The 13,153-nt window shown below is 44.1% G+C and overlaps 1 protein-coding gene across 1 annotated transcript; it reads right to left on the bottom strand.

Annotated features, from left to right (window-relative positions):
* Positions 1 to 1,587: 1,587 nt before the first annotated feature.
* On the bottom strand, positions 1,588 to 13,147 carry LOC311114984 (translocating chain-associated membrane protein 1-like). The gene is made up of 9 exons (XM_084190210.1): positions 13,052 to 13,147; positions 11,444 to 11,560; positions 11,202 to 11,260; positions 8,330 to 8,414; positions 8,067 to 8,137; positions 6,287 to 6,391; positions 5,424 to 5,567; positions 3,763 to 3,923; positions 1,588 to 3,561 (listed from the first exon to the last, which is right to left on the bottom strand). Exons 1-9 carry the CDS (start codon positions 13,100 to 13,102, stop codon positions 3,491 to 3,493), a joined length of 864 nt encoding a protein of 287 aa, XP_084046336.1. The 5' UTR covers positions 13,103 to 13,147; the 3' UTR covers positions 1,588 to 3,490.
* Positions 13,148 to 13,153: the final 6 nt, after the last annotated feature.

Here is a 13,153-nt window from a genome sequence, read left to right as displayed (position 1 = left end):
CAAAGCGACTTACAGTCATGCGTGCATACATTTTTGTGTATGGGTGGTCCCGGGGATCGAACCCACTACCTTGGCGTTACAAGCGCCGTGCTCTACCAGCTGAGCTACAGAGGACCACACATGTCACCCATTGAGCATGTTTGGGATGCTCTGGATCGACGTGTACAACAGCGTGTCCCAGTTCCCGCCGATACCCAGCAACTTCGCATCCACCATTGAAGAGGAGTGGGACAACATTCCACAGGCCACAATCAACAGCCTCATCAACTCTATGTGAAGGAGATGTGTCGCACTGCATGAGGCAAATGGTAGTCACACCAGATACTGACTGGTTTTCCGATCCACCCCCCTACCTTTTTTTAAAGGTATCTGTGACTAACAAATGCATATCTGTATTCCCAGTCATTAAATCCGTAGAGTAGGGCCTAATGAATTTATTTAATTTATTTATCAATTGACTGATTTCCTTATATGAACTGTAAGTCAGTAAAATCTTTGAAATTGTTGCATGTTGCGTTTATATTTTTGGTCAGTATATATTTCAGTTGACTACCATATAACATCTTTGAAAGCAGGTTGTGTGAACCGTAGCTCCACCATGTGGTTGGCAGTGGTACAGCAGGGAAATAGTTTAACCTAGTTTCAACAAATGATTTACATATACACTAGATGACTTAAAAAGGGGGCGCTGTTTTGAAGCCACGGCACCTCCATCTTTGCACTCCCCTACTAGTGTAAAAACATATTTTGGAAGCTATAGAAATGCATTTATAAATGTTAAATAAAATTTTTTTTAAACGTTATTCTATTACAGACACCTTAATGCATACTTTTAAATTATATTATGTGAGCTAAACATAAAATATATATATATAAAAACATTTTCCATGAAGTCGCAGTTGTAAATGAGAACATGTTCTCAACTGGCTTACCTGGTTAAATAAGAAATAAAAAAAGTATCATTTTTAGAAAGTTCTAATGTTACGGTCCCCACTACAACAACAAAAATACTTAAATACATGTAATTTTGTCATTGAAACATTTAATTGCAATACTGTAGAATTCCATTCATTCCTATGGAACCCTGCTCCTACTGGGGAGTTCCAATATGGCCGACCGGTGGCTTCAAAGCCTCTCATTGGCCAATACATATAAGCAATCCAGGGTTTATATACATAATTTGTTTCAACTCATGAACTTTGACCTCTAGTTGAAGTTTATTCATTGGCGTTGGTGTTCATTCCAAAGATATGATAGCTTCTAATAATAATATAGTTGATCTTAAAAAATATATATATATGAAGAAATTATGATAGTTATATTCTTTAATAACTTTGAGGTAGTGAAATATGATTAAATATGATTAATTGATATGAATATTTACATAATGAATACAAATTCGATTTAACATTTTGGTAATTTAGCAGACCGTCATATCCATCTTATACAGTTAGTGCATTCAACTAAGGTAGGCAACGCAACCACACATCACAGTCAAACATTATAGGACTTCACTACATCAGCGTATTTCTACAAAATACCATATATAATACCATCTCAGTTCAATAAAACTGGACACATTTCTTTCCGTGTAAATGATGTTTAATGGCAACAAGCATAACGAGCATGTTAAAAGGAAAAAACAGAGCTCTGAACACAACATTTCCTTATCCATAATGTCACATTATACATTTTTTTACATTTATATTTTTAGTCATTTAGCAGACGCTCTTATCCTCCTGGACATGTTCAAAGGAGTCAAAATACATAGTGTCTCAGTCCCAAACACCACCCTGTTCTCCTTTACAGTGCACTACTTTAGACCAGGGCACTAGAAAGAAAATATGGTGCTATTTGGAAGACAGACAGTGGCAAACACTAACACCAACCACTCCACTTGGGACGTTGACTAAAAGTAGGCCTCAACGCCATATTCTCCAACAAAGAAGATGACACTAATATTAATAAAACTAATATGTCATCCGAATAACCTCTATGATCATCATCAGTTATATTAAAACTACAGCTTTTGGCTTTGCAGGGTCTCGAATGAAGGCAGCCAATCGCCTATGGCAACCATTTTTTCACTAGAGGGTGCATTCCAAAATGGCACCCTATACGCAATGTAGTGCGTTACCTTTGACCTGATTCCATAGTGGCTCTGTGCACTATATAGGGAATAGGGTGCCATTCGGGATGCAGCCCAATAATTATTTTCTCCCTTCATAGTGACCACTGATCCTGCCAATTGACTGGGTTTGGGCTAAAACAGCCCTATCCAACCACGTTAGATCAGTGATTACTTCAGCAAAAGGAAAGGCCACAGGATGCATTAACTCAAAACAGGGCCCGGGCCTTTTTCACAGCACCAAAGCAAAAGGCTTGAAAAGCAACAACAAAAAGTCTAAATACTCTAGAATGGCTTCCTATTTTCGTTCCCTGCCCTGCATTCTCACTGCCAGTGTCCTGAGAGAATGTCTGCGACTCAAATGGGACCCTATTCCCTATGTAGTGCACTACTTTTGCCCAGGGCCCATACAGCTCTGGTAAAAAAGTGGACCACTATAATAGGGAATAAGGTGAGATTTGGGAAGCACACAAACGGGTTGGTTAAAGCCATACAGTGGAACCAATTAAACCTGTCCATTCCAGAAACCTGTCTGTGTTGATGAAAGAATGAAAAGGAGGAAGTCGGGTCATTTCAAGGTAAGCACGCGCACGGGGTTTCTCTTTTACTGACTCCAAACTAATGCGAAGGAAATTAAAGAAGCCCTTTTTGTTAAAGAAACAGAAAATGTCACACAGTCTGATAAAGAACATCTTTTGACTTTGGGAAAAAAAAAAAAAAAACGGATTACTGAAACACTGAGTTTTTATAATTCCTGACATTTTCAAGCTGCACATTTTGTATCAATAGGCACTTTTAAATAAGTTCTTGTTTGTTCAAACTTTTTTTATTTAATTTTTTTATGGGTTTTCTTTTTCTGTAATAATGGCACATCAGTGTCACAATGATTGTGGGAATGGTCAGCACTAGAGATTGGCAACAAGCAGAAATAAAACCAAGATGCATTGTGGATCTTGTAGTCCTGCTGGAAGGAGTCATCATCCTTTAGTAGCTGTGGTAGATTAACAATCCCAAATTAACCCCTAGACCCTACACCCTATGTACTTTGAGGGGGATCTGAGATTATATGACAGGTGTAATCAATATGTTCATAGCTCCAACTGGCTCTCTGATAGGCTAGGGGGAAGTGACACCATACCTCCAACTGGCCCTCTGATTGGCTAGGGGGAAGTGTCACCATACTCCTTGAATCAATCAAATCCTCATAGATCTCCACAAGTGCGTAGGGCCTAGGGTCGATTTGGGATTGGGCCGTAGACAGCAGATGGAATGAGAAGGCTGGATGCAGCCTGAGGGGGACAGGAGAAAAGGGTGTATTTTTGAGGTGAAAGGGGTGTAGGTGGGAGGAACTGGGGGGGGGAGTTAAGAAGACTTCTCTTTCTTTGCTCTCGGCGAATCGGCTCCGTTGGAACTCACTCCGTTCACTCCATTGGCTGCCAATGACAGAGAATGAAGTCAATGTTCTTGGAGCAAATAACAGGTGAAGGAAATGAAACATACAAAATGACTAGAAACAAAACCAATTTCCTCCGCTCTAATCAGTTTGAACCCTAACTAACGTATCAAGATGGATCTGATCAAAACCAAAAGGTGTGTTGATTTAGACAACGTCCTCTGGTCGCAGCGTGACTCACCTTTGTCCTTCTTGGATTTGCTCTTGGGAGCTTGGGGCTTCTTGGGTTTCAGGGGCTGGGCCTGGGGATGGGCCTGCTCTCTCCACCTCCTCAGCTGGAAGTTGATGAATTTCCACATCATGAAGGCTTGAGTCACACAGATGGTCGCCAGCACAGTGATCCTGTGGACAGAAGATGGTAGTTAGACAGTGATCCTGTGGACAGAAGACTGCAGTTAGACACCGTGATCCTGTGGATAGAAGATGGTAGTTAGACAGTGATCCTGTGGACAGAAGATGGTAGTTAGACACAGTGATCATGTGGACAGAAGACTGCAGTTAGACACCGTGATCCTGTGGATAGAAGATGGTAGTTAGACAGTGATCCTGTGGACAGAAGATGGTAGTTAGACACAGTGATCCTGTGGACAGAAGACTGCAGTTAGACAGTGATCCTGTGGACAGAAGACTGCAGTTAGACACAGTGATCCTGTGGACAGAATATGGTAGTTAGACACAGTGATCCTGTGGACAGAAGACTGCAGTTAGACACTGTGATCCTGTGGACAGAAGATGGTAGTTAGACACAGTGATCCTGTGGACAGAAGACTGCAGTTAGACACAGTGATCCTGTGGACAGAAGACTGCAGTTAGACACAGTGATCCTGTGGACAGAAGACTGCAGTTAGACACCGTGATCCTGTGGATAGAAGATGGTAGTTAGACAGTGATCCTGTGGACAGAAGATGGTAGTTAGACACAGTGATCATGTGGACAGAAGACTGCAGTTAGACACCGTGATCCTGTGGATAGAAGATGGTAGTTAGACAGTGATCCTGTGGACAGAAGATGGTAGTTAGACACAGTGATCCTGTGGACAGAAGACTGCAGTTAGACACAGTGATCCTGTGGACAGAAGACTGCAGTTAGACACAGTGATCCTGTGGACAGAAGACTGCAGTTAGACACAGTGATCCTGTGGACAGAAGACTGCAGTTAGACACAGTGATCCTGTGGACAGAAGACTGCAGTTAGACACAGTGATCCTGTGGACAGAAGACTGCAGTTAGACACAGTGATCCTGTGGACAGAAGATGGTAGTTAGACACAGTGATCCTGTGGACAGAAGACTGCAGTTAGACACAGTGATCCTGTGGACAGAAGACTGCATTTAGACACAGTGATCCAGTGGACAGAAGACTGCAGTTAGACACAGTGATCCTGTGGACAGAAGACTGCAGTTAGACACAGTGATCCTGTGGACAGAAGACTGCAGTTAGACACAGTGATCCTGTGGACAGAAGACTGCAGTTAGACACAGTGATCCTGTGGACAGAAGACTGCAGTTAGACACCGTGATCCTGTGGATAGAAGATGGTAGTTAGACAGTGATCCTGTGGACAGAAGATGGTAGTTAGACACAGTGATCCTGTGGACAGAAGACTGCAGTTAGACACCGTGATCCTGTGGACAGAAGACTGCAGTTAGACACACCAAATATCACATGAGTAAATATTCAAAATGGTGGAGTACTGTTACGTCTCTTTCCTCATCCCCTTGTCATTGTCATTTGGAATAGAACTAGACCAGTACTACCATTTCCCCCTACTACAACTACTTTATTTTCTTTAGTTAACTTTGTTTCAATCCAGCCAAGCCACCCCATTACACACACTATCTCACCGAACTATGAGCACGTTGAAGTTTCCGCTGGCCAGGTCCAGTCCCTGTTGATCAGCGTTGGCAAGGCCGAAACCCACAGTCAGGACAGACAGGGACAGGGTGAGCAGCCGTCCAAGGACAAACAGCACCGCCCAGATGGTGAACCTAGTAGAGACACACACACACACAGAGGCACACACACACATTAGATGACCATGACATCCAGTGCTTCCCTTTCTTTCCTGCCTTCTTTGTCCAATAGATATCAACACTATCATAACTCAATACCTTGAGAGAGTAACAAGCTAGTAGATTAACTCCCAACGTCCTTGTCCAAAATGCCAAGTTGGTTTATAGGGACATCTTGTTGTTTTAGGGCTTTGAAGTGTGCTGTGTGACCTCAACTCACCCAGTCGGTCTCTCTCTGTGTGTGTGTGTGTGTGTGTGTGTGTGTGCTCACCCAGTCTGTATCTGTGTGTGTGTGTGTGTGTGTGTGTGTGTGCTCACCCACTCTGTATCTCTGTGTGTGTGTGTGTGTGTGTGTGTGTGTGTGCTCACCCACTCTGTATCTCTGTGTGTGTGTGTGTGTGTGTGTGTGTGTGTGTTCACCCAGCCTGTATCTGTGTGTGTGTGTGTGTGTGTGTGTGTGTGTGTGTATCTCTGTGTGTGTGTGTGTGCTCACCCAGTCTGTATCTCTGTGTGTGTGTGTGTGTTCACCCAGCCTGTATCTGTGTGTGTGTGTGTGTGTGTGTATCTCTCTGTGTGTGTGTGTGTGCTCACCCAGTCTGTATCTCTGTGTGTGTGTGTGTGTGCTCACCCAGTCGCTCTCTCTGTGTGTGTGTGTGTGTGTGTGTGTGTGTGTGTGTGTGTGTGTGTGTGCTCACCCTGTCAGTCTCTTCTCGTTGCTGAAGTAGAGCAGGCGGGACACGTGGAAGAGAAGCTCTACAAAGTAGTGGAACACCAGCAGGACCAGAGCCAGACGATTCAGACTGGAAGACACAAAATGGACGTCGTTAGATCCCTCTGCTACCACAGTAATGATTACTAACTAGACGGTCATGCTTCATAGAGGTTGGAAATACTTTGTTTTCTAGCCAAAAAAGGCTATTTTAACCACTAACCCTAGCCTTGCTATGTTGTGTCAATTTCCAACCACCTAATTGTCATATCAGTTGTAGCAAAAAAGAGCTGTTGACAGAGTAGAACTGCAGTCAGCCCTCTGTTCCAACCTCCCAACCGCAGTCAGCCCTCTGTTCCAACCTCCCAACCTCAGTCAGCCCTCTGTTCCAACCTCCCAACCGTAGTCAGCCCTCTGTTCCAACCTCCCAACCTCAGTCAGCCCTCTGTTCCAACCTCCCAACCGTAGTCAGCCCTCTGTTCCAACCTCCCAACCGTAGTCAGCCCTCTGTTCCAACCTCCCAACCGTAGTCAGCCCTCTGTTCCAACCTCCCAACCTCAGTCAGCCCTCTGTTCCAACCTCCCAACCTCAGTCAGCCCTCTGTTCCAACCTCCCAACCGTAGTCAGCCCTCTGTTCCAACCTCCCAACCGTAGTCAGCCCTCTGTTCCAACCTCCCAACCGTAGTCAGCCCTCTGTTCCAACCTCCCAACCGCAGTCAGCCCTCTGTTCCAACCTCCCAACCGTAGTCAGCCCTCTGTTCCAACCTCCCAACCGTAGTCAGCCCTCTGTTCCAACCTCCCAACCTCAGTCAGCCCTCTGTTCCAACCTCCCAACCTCAGTCAGCCCTCTGTTCCAACCTCCCAACCTCAGTCAGCCCTCTGTTCCAACCTCCCAACCTCAGTCAGCCCTCTGTTCCAACCTCCCAACCGTAGTCAGCCCTCTGTTCCAACCTCCCAACCGTAGTCAGCCCTCTGTTCCAACCTCCCAACCGCAGTCAGCCCTCTGTTCCAACCTCCCAAACGCAGTCAGCCCTCTGTTCCAACCTCCCAACTGCAGTCAGCCCTCTGTTCCAACCTCCCAACTGCAGTCAGCCCTCTGTTCCAACCTCCCAACTGTAGTCAGCCCTCTGTTCCAACCTCCCAACTGCAGTCAGCCCTCTGTTCCAACCTCCCAACTGTAGTCAGCCCTCTGTTCCAACCTCCCAACTGTAGTCAGCCCTCTGTTCCAACCTCCCAACCGTAGTCAGCCCTCTGTTCCAACCTCCCAACCGTAGTCAGCCCTCTGTTCCAACCTCCCAACCGCAGTCAGCCCTCTGTTCCAACCTCCCAACCGCAGTCAGCCCTCTGTTCCAACCTCCCAACCGCAGTCAGCCCTCTGTTCCAACCTTCCAACCGCAGTCAGCCCTCTGTTCCAACCTCCCAACCGCAGTCAGCCCTCTGTTCCAACCTCCCAACCGTAGTCAGCCCTCTGTTCCAACCTCCCAACCGTAGTCAGCCCTCTGTTCCAACCTCCCAACCGCAGTCAGCCCTCTGTTCCAACCTCCCAACCGCAGTCAGCCCTCTGTTCCAACCTCCCAACTGTAGTCAGCACTCTGTTCCAACCTCCCAACTGTAGTCAGCACTCTGTTCCAACCTCCCAACCCTCTGTGTGTATGAGTCTTTCGGAGGGGTAGAGATAAAGCGGAAGTCAATTTTCCGCTAGACTTTTGTGTACAATTGGACAAAACAATAATCTTCTAGAGTTGTTGATGTGAACCAGGTCTTACTTGAGGATGTACGCTCCTGCGATGTTGACCAAGTACAGAGCGGTATACATCAACTGCCGGGGAATATCCTCCTACAAACAAACAGCAAACATACAGGGTTTCAGGAAAAACATGGTCAGGACACTGCTGACATTTACTCTGTAATGATGGCAAGCAAAATGGTAGTCAAATGTTTGAATTGAACTTCTTTAAAACAAAATATTACATAAGCAAGGAACTGGAAATAGCATGCGTACACAAACAAACTTTGCATAAGTACTCACTTTCTTGGTCTTTTGGAAGTAGAGCTCGGGGAGGGTGTGAAGCCAGTAGCCCAACTGACCGATGAAATAGAACTTCATCTGGAACCTAGGAGAAATAAACACCGAGTCTGTCAAGTCTAACATCATTACCTTACGTTTTGGTCATTTAGCAGACACTCTTCTCGAGAGAGCGACTTTAAAAAATAAAAAAAATAAAAAAATCAGTGAATTCAACTAAGTTAGGTAAGACAACCACATCAGTCATAGTAAGTAACATTTTGCACCAAAAAAAAGCTGCTATAAATCTGCTATCAAATATCTAATGATAGAATAATGAACTACTAGATTGATTACACAGAGGTACTTAGGAGAAGTCATGCCGAGTGATATGACACACTAATTACATTTAGGAGTGTTTGAAGAGAACTCAAGCAACTCCTTCTATTAAAAACAGTAAGTCGTCCCCCCCCCCCCACTATTTAGGGGATTTTGAGCGGTTCTGGATCGGTTCCGTCTGAAATGTTTGTGTACAGAGCGCTCTGTGAACGGTGCAACGTCAATCGCTGTACACACTCCGTTCTGGTTGTTCCTCATCACATGCAGCTCTCCGCTCTCATCTGAGATGCAGTATGTGAAATCTGACAGCTCATTTGCATAGGGAGCGACACGTCCAGACAAAGGATACATTTCCTCTGACTGTGAACCTCTCCACTCCGCTTACAGAGAGAGCCTAGCGATCGCAGCGAAAGCGGTTTCATCTCGCTGTGATGTTCTCAGATGGGCTTAGAGCTCTCAACATAAAATAATTGAACCAAGACCCACTTTCTCTAGGTCACAGAGGGACAAAAAAAATCACTGTGTTTAAAAACTGAAGTTGTAACGCGTTAGCATGCATTTGAATGGCCATCTCTGCATTACTCAGAGGACGCTGGGACGAAAATTGTCTTTCAGTTATATGAAATGGTCCCAATGTTGTACCGTCATTAAGTCATACGTTTACTCCTGAGTGGCGCAGTGGTCTAAGGCACTGCATCGCAGTGCTAACTGTGCCACTAGAGATCCTGGTTCGAATCCAGGCTCTGTCGCAGCCGGCCGCGACCGGAAGACTCATGGGCGGCGCACAATTGGCCCAGCGTCGTCCAGGGTAGGGGAGGGAATGGCCGGCAGGGATGTAGCTCAGTTGATAGAGCATGGCGTTTGCAACGCCAGGGTTGTGGGTTCGATTCCCACGGGGGGCCAGTATAAAAAAAAATGTATTCACTAACTGTAAGTCGCTCTGGATAAGAGCGTCTGCTAAATGACTAAAATGTAAATGTAATACGTATTTACAGTTATAAGAAAGGTGACATATCATAGTATGTAGTTTATCATTTCTTTGTAACTAAATTCCCCCCCGTCTGGTTTTCATTATATTTCATAATATTTGTACTCTGTACTTGAGTTTGTGTCCTCAAAAGTGAGTACACCTCAGCAATGTATAACTAATTTGACCGGAAAGGTGAGACTGTAATCTTTCTGTCAGTATAAGCATTACTAGTTATTGTTTATGGCCCTCATGATAAATAATTACTTTTGGGTATGTCTATTTAGGAGGAAATCTACATTTTGACATTACATAATAACTATGCAAATCCTGTGACTAACACAAGAAAAATAATTGAAGCTAGTATAAGCAGATGTGTTTCCACAGAGATACTTAAGAGAACTAATGCTCTCTAAGTAGAAACACTCCACACCTGTGTTTAAACAAACCCACCCACTTCTATGCAAAATCCCACCAGTTGACATTAGTTTACATGGGGAACTGAGGAGGACTGAGAATGATGAGTGTTGGTCATTACAAGGAAACAAGACGATATGTAACAGTCAGAAAGGTTTACTTGTGTTTAGTTGTACACGTTTACCTACAACAGCGCAAATAAATGCTTCACTGAGTTCAAGTCACAGACACATCAACTGTTCAGTGGGGACTGTGTGAATCAGGCCTTCATGGTCGAATTGCTGCAAAGAAACCACTACTAAAGGACACCAATAATAAGAAGAGACCTGCTTGGGCCAAGAAACAAGAGCAATGGACATTAGACCGGTGGAAATGTGTCCTTTGGTCTGGTGTCCAAATTGGAGCTTTTTGGTTCCAACTGCCGTGTCTTTGTGAGACGCAGAGTAGGCGAACGGATGATCTCTGCATGTGTAGTTCCCACCGTAAAGCATGGAGGAGGTGGTGTTATGGTGTGGGGGTGCTTTGCTGGTGACACTGTCTGTGATTTATTTAGAATTCAAGGCACACTTAACCAGCATGGCTACCACAGCATTCTGCAGCGATACGCCGTCCCATCTGGTTTGGGCTTAGTGGGACTATCATTTGTTTTTCAACAGGACAATGACCCAACACACCTCCAGGCTGTGTAAGAGCTATTTTACCAAGAAGGAGAGTGATGGAGTGCTGCATCAGATGACCTGGCCTCCACAATCCCCCGACCTCAACCAAATTGAGTTGGTTTGGGATGAGTCCGACGGCAGAGTGAAGGAAAAGCAGCCAACAAGTGCTCAGCATATGTGGGAACTCCTTCAAGACTGTTGGAAAAGCATTCCAGGTGAAGCTGGTTGAGAGAATGCCAAGGGTGCCTATTTGAAGAATCTCAAATATAAAATATATTTTGATTTGTTTAACACTTTTTGGGGGTTACTACATGATTCCATATGTGTTATTTCATAGTTTTGATGTCTTCACTATTATTCTACAATGTAGAAAATAGTACAAATAAAGAAAACCCTGAATGAGTAGGCGTTTCCAAACATTTGACTGGTAGTGTCGCTCTTAAAGCGACAGTACCCACTCTGATGAGCCTTTTGTACAATGTATCAGTTTGCATAGGAATGGTTCAGTACTTACGGCATCAGGGTATGAGGGTATCCATCCCACAGACTCACTGGGTTGGACAGGAAGTTCTCCTGGAAGAGAAACAAAATCCCATAAACCAATCAGATGGTCTTAAACAAACAAACAGGAACACCCACTAGTCCAGTAAACAAACAGCCCAGCATTTATTCCATTTAAAACCACCTACACCTCACACACACAAAGTTACAGACACACCTGATAATCCAGTCAACAGATAGTTTAAAAGCACGTACAGACATGAGGATGCTGGTTCCCCATCCGAAGGAGAACAGGTAGAAGGCAGAGAGCTGGCCTGACTCGTTGAACTTGCTGTGCTTGGTCTTAGAGAAGTGCATCTTCCGGTTGATCTTCTGCATAACAAATAGATAAAACAGAGAGTTTAGAGGTAATCAGTTACAGATAAAACAGAGAGGTTAGAGGTAATCAGTTATAGATAAAACAGAGAGGTTAGAGGTAATCAGTTATAGATAAAACAGAGAGGTTAGAGGTAATCAGTTATAGATAAAACAGAGAGGTTAGAGGTAATCAGTTATAGATAAAACAGAGAGGTTAGAGGGAATCAGTTATAGATAAAACAGAGAGGTTAGAGGTAATCAGTTATAGATAAAACAGAGAGGTTAGAGGGAATCAGTTATAGATAAAACAGAGAGGTTAGAGGTAATCAGTTATAGATAAAACAGAGAGGTTAGAGGTTATCAGTTATAGATAAAACAGAGAGGTTAGAGGTAATCAGTTATAGATAAAACAGAGAGGTTAGAGGTTATCAGTTATAGATAAAACAGAGAGGTTAGAGGTAATCAGTTATAGATAAAACAGAGAGATTAGAGGTAATCAGTTATAGATAAAACAGAGAGATTAGAGGTAATCAGTTATAGATAAAACAGAGAGGTTAGAGGTCATCAGTTATAGATAAAACAGAGAGGTTAGAGGTAATCAGTTATAGATAAAACAGAGAGGTTAGAGGTAATCAGTTATAGATAAAACAGAGAGATTAGAGGTAATCAGTTATAGATAAAACAGAGAGGTTAGAGGTAATCAGTTATAGATAAAACAGAGAGGTTAGAGGTAATCAGTTATAGATAAAACAGAGAGGTTAGAGGTAATCAGTTATTATCATCCAGTTGTCAGAAGAACAATAACAATGCCAGTACGTCAAACTGTCAAGTGGCTGACGTTTGTCTGTAAAAGAGCTGATTACTGATCTGACTATTACATACACATTTGAGAAAACAAGCATACAAATTGTGTGTGTGTCTGAGTGTGTGTGTGTCTGAGTGTGTGTGTGTGTGTGTCTGAGTGTGTGTGTGTGTGTCTGAGTGTGTGTGTGTGTGTGTCTGAGTGTGTGTGTGTGTGTGTGTGTCTGAGTGTGTGTGTGTCTGAGTGTGTGTGTGTCTGAGTGTGTGTGTGTGTGTCTGAGTGTGTGTGTGTGTGTCTGAGTGTGGTGTGTGTGTGTGTGTCTGAGTGTGTGTGTGTGTGTGTGTGTGTGTGTGTGTCTGAGTGTGTGTTTGTGTCTGAGTGTGTGTGTGTGTCTGAGTGTGTGTGTGTGTGTGTCTGAGTGTGTGTCTGAGTGTGTGTGTGTCTGAGTGTGTGTGTGTCTGAGTGTGTGTGTGTGTCTGAGTGTGTGTGTGTGTCTGAGTGTGTGTGTGTGTGTGTCTGAGTGTGTGTGTGTCTGAGTGTGTGTTTGTCTGAGTGTGTGTGTGTTTCTGAGTGTGTGTGTGTGTCTGAGTGTGTGTGTGTGTGTGTCTGAGTGTGTGTGTGTCTGAGTGTGTGTGTGTCTGAGTGTGTGTGTGTCTGAGTGTGTGTGTGTCTGAGTGTGTGTTTGTCTGAGTGCGAGTACTTACGTCCAGAACATACTCCTGGATGATGGCGTGCATGATGATTGCGACCAGCATGTAGAAGAACACTGTAGCCAGATCCTTCAGACCGTGGTGGAAGTGATTCAC

This window comes from Coregonus lavaretus (assembly GCF_964263955.1).
Source record: "Coregonus lavaretus genome assembly, contig: HAP1_SCAFFOLD_2419, whole genome shotgun sequence".
NCBI classification, from domain to species: Eukaryota; Metazoa; Chordata; class Actinopteri; order Salmoniformes; family Salmonidae; genus Coregonus; species Coregonus lavaretus.
The sequence above is the reverse complement of the archived record's forward strand: the minus strand, read 5'-3'. Positions and strand labels throughout refer to the sequence as shown.

Bases quoted from the DNA above. Each gene is read 5' to 3' on its own strand.
- LOC311114984 (XM_084190210.1), bottom strand. From the start codon at position 13,102: ATGCTGGTCGCAATCATCATGCACGCCATCATCCAGGAGTATGTTCTG. The intron at 11,261-11,443 runs GTACGTGCTTTT...TTTCTCTTCCAG, and splicing joins GAACCAGCATCCTCATGTCT to GAGAACTTCCTGTCCAACCC. The intron at 5,568-6,286 runs GTGAGCACACAC...TGTCTCTACTAG, and splicing joins AACGAGAAGAGACTGACAGG to GTTCACCATCTGGGCGGTGC.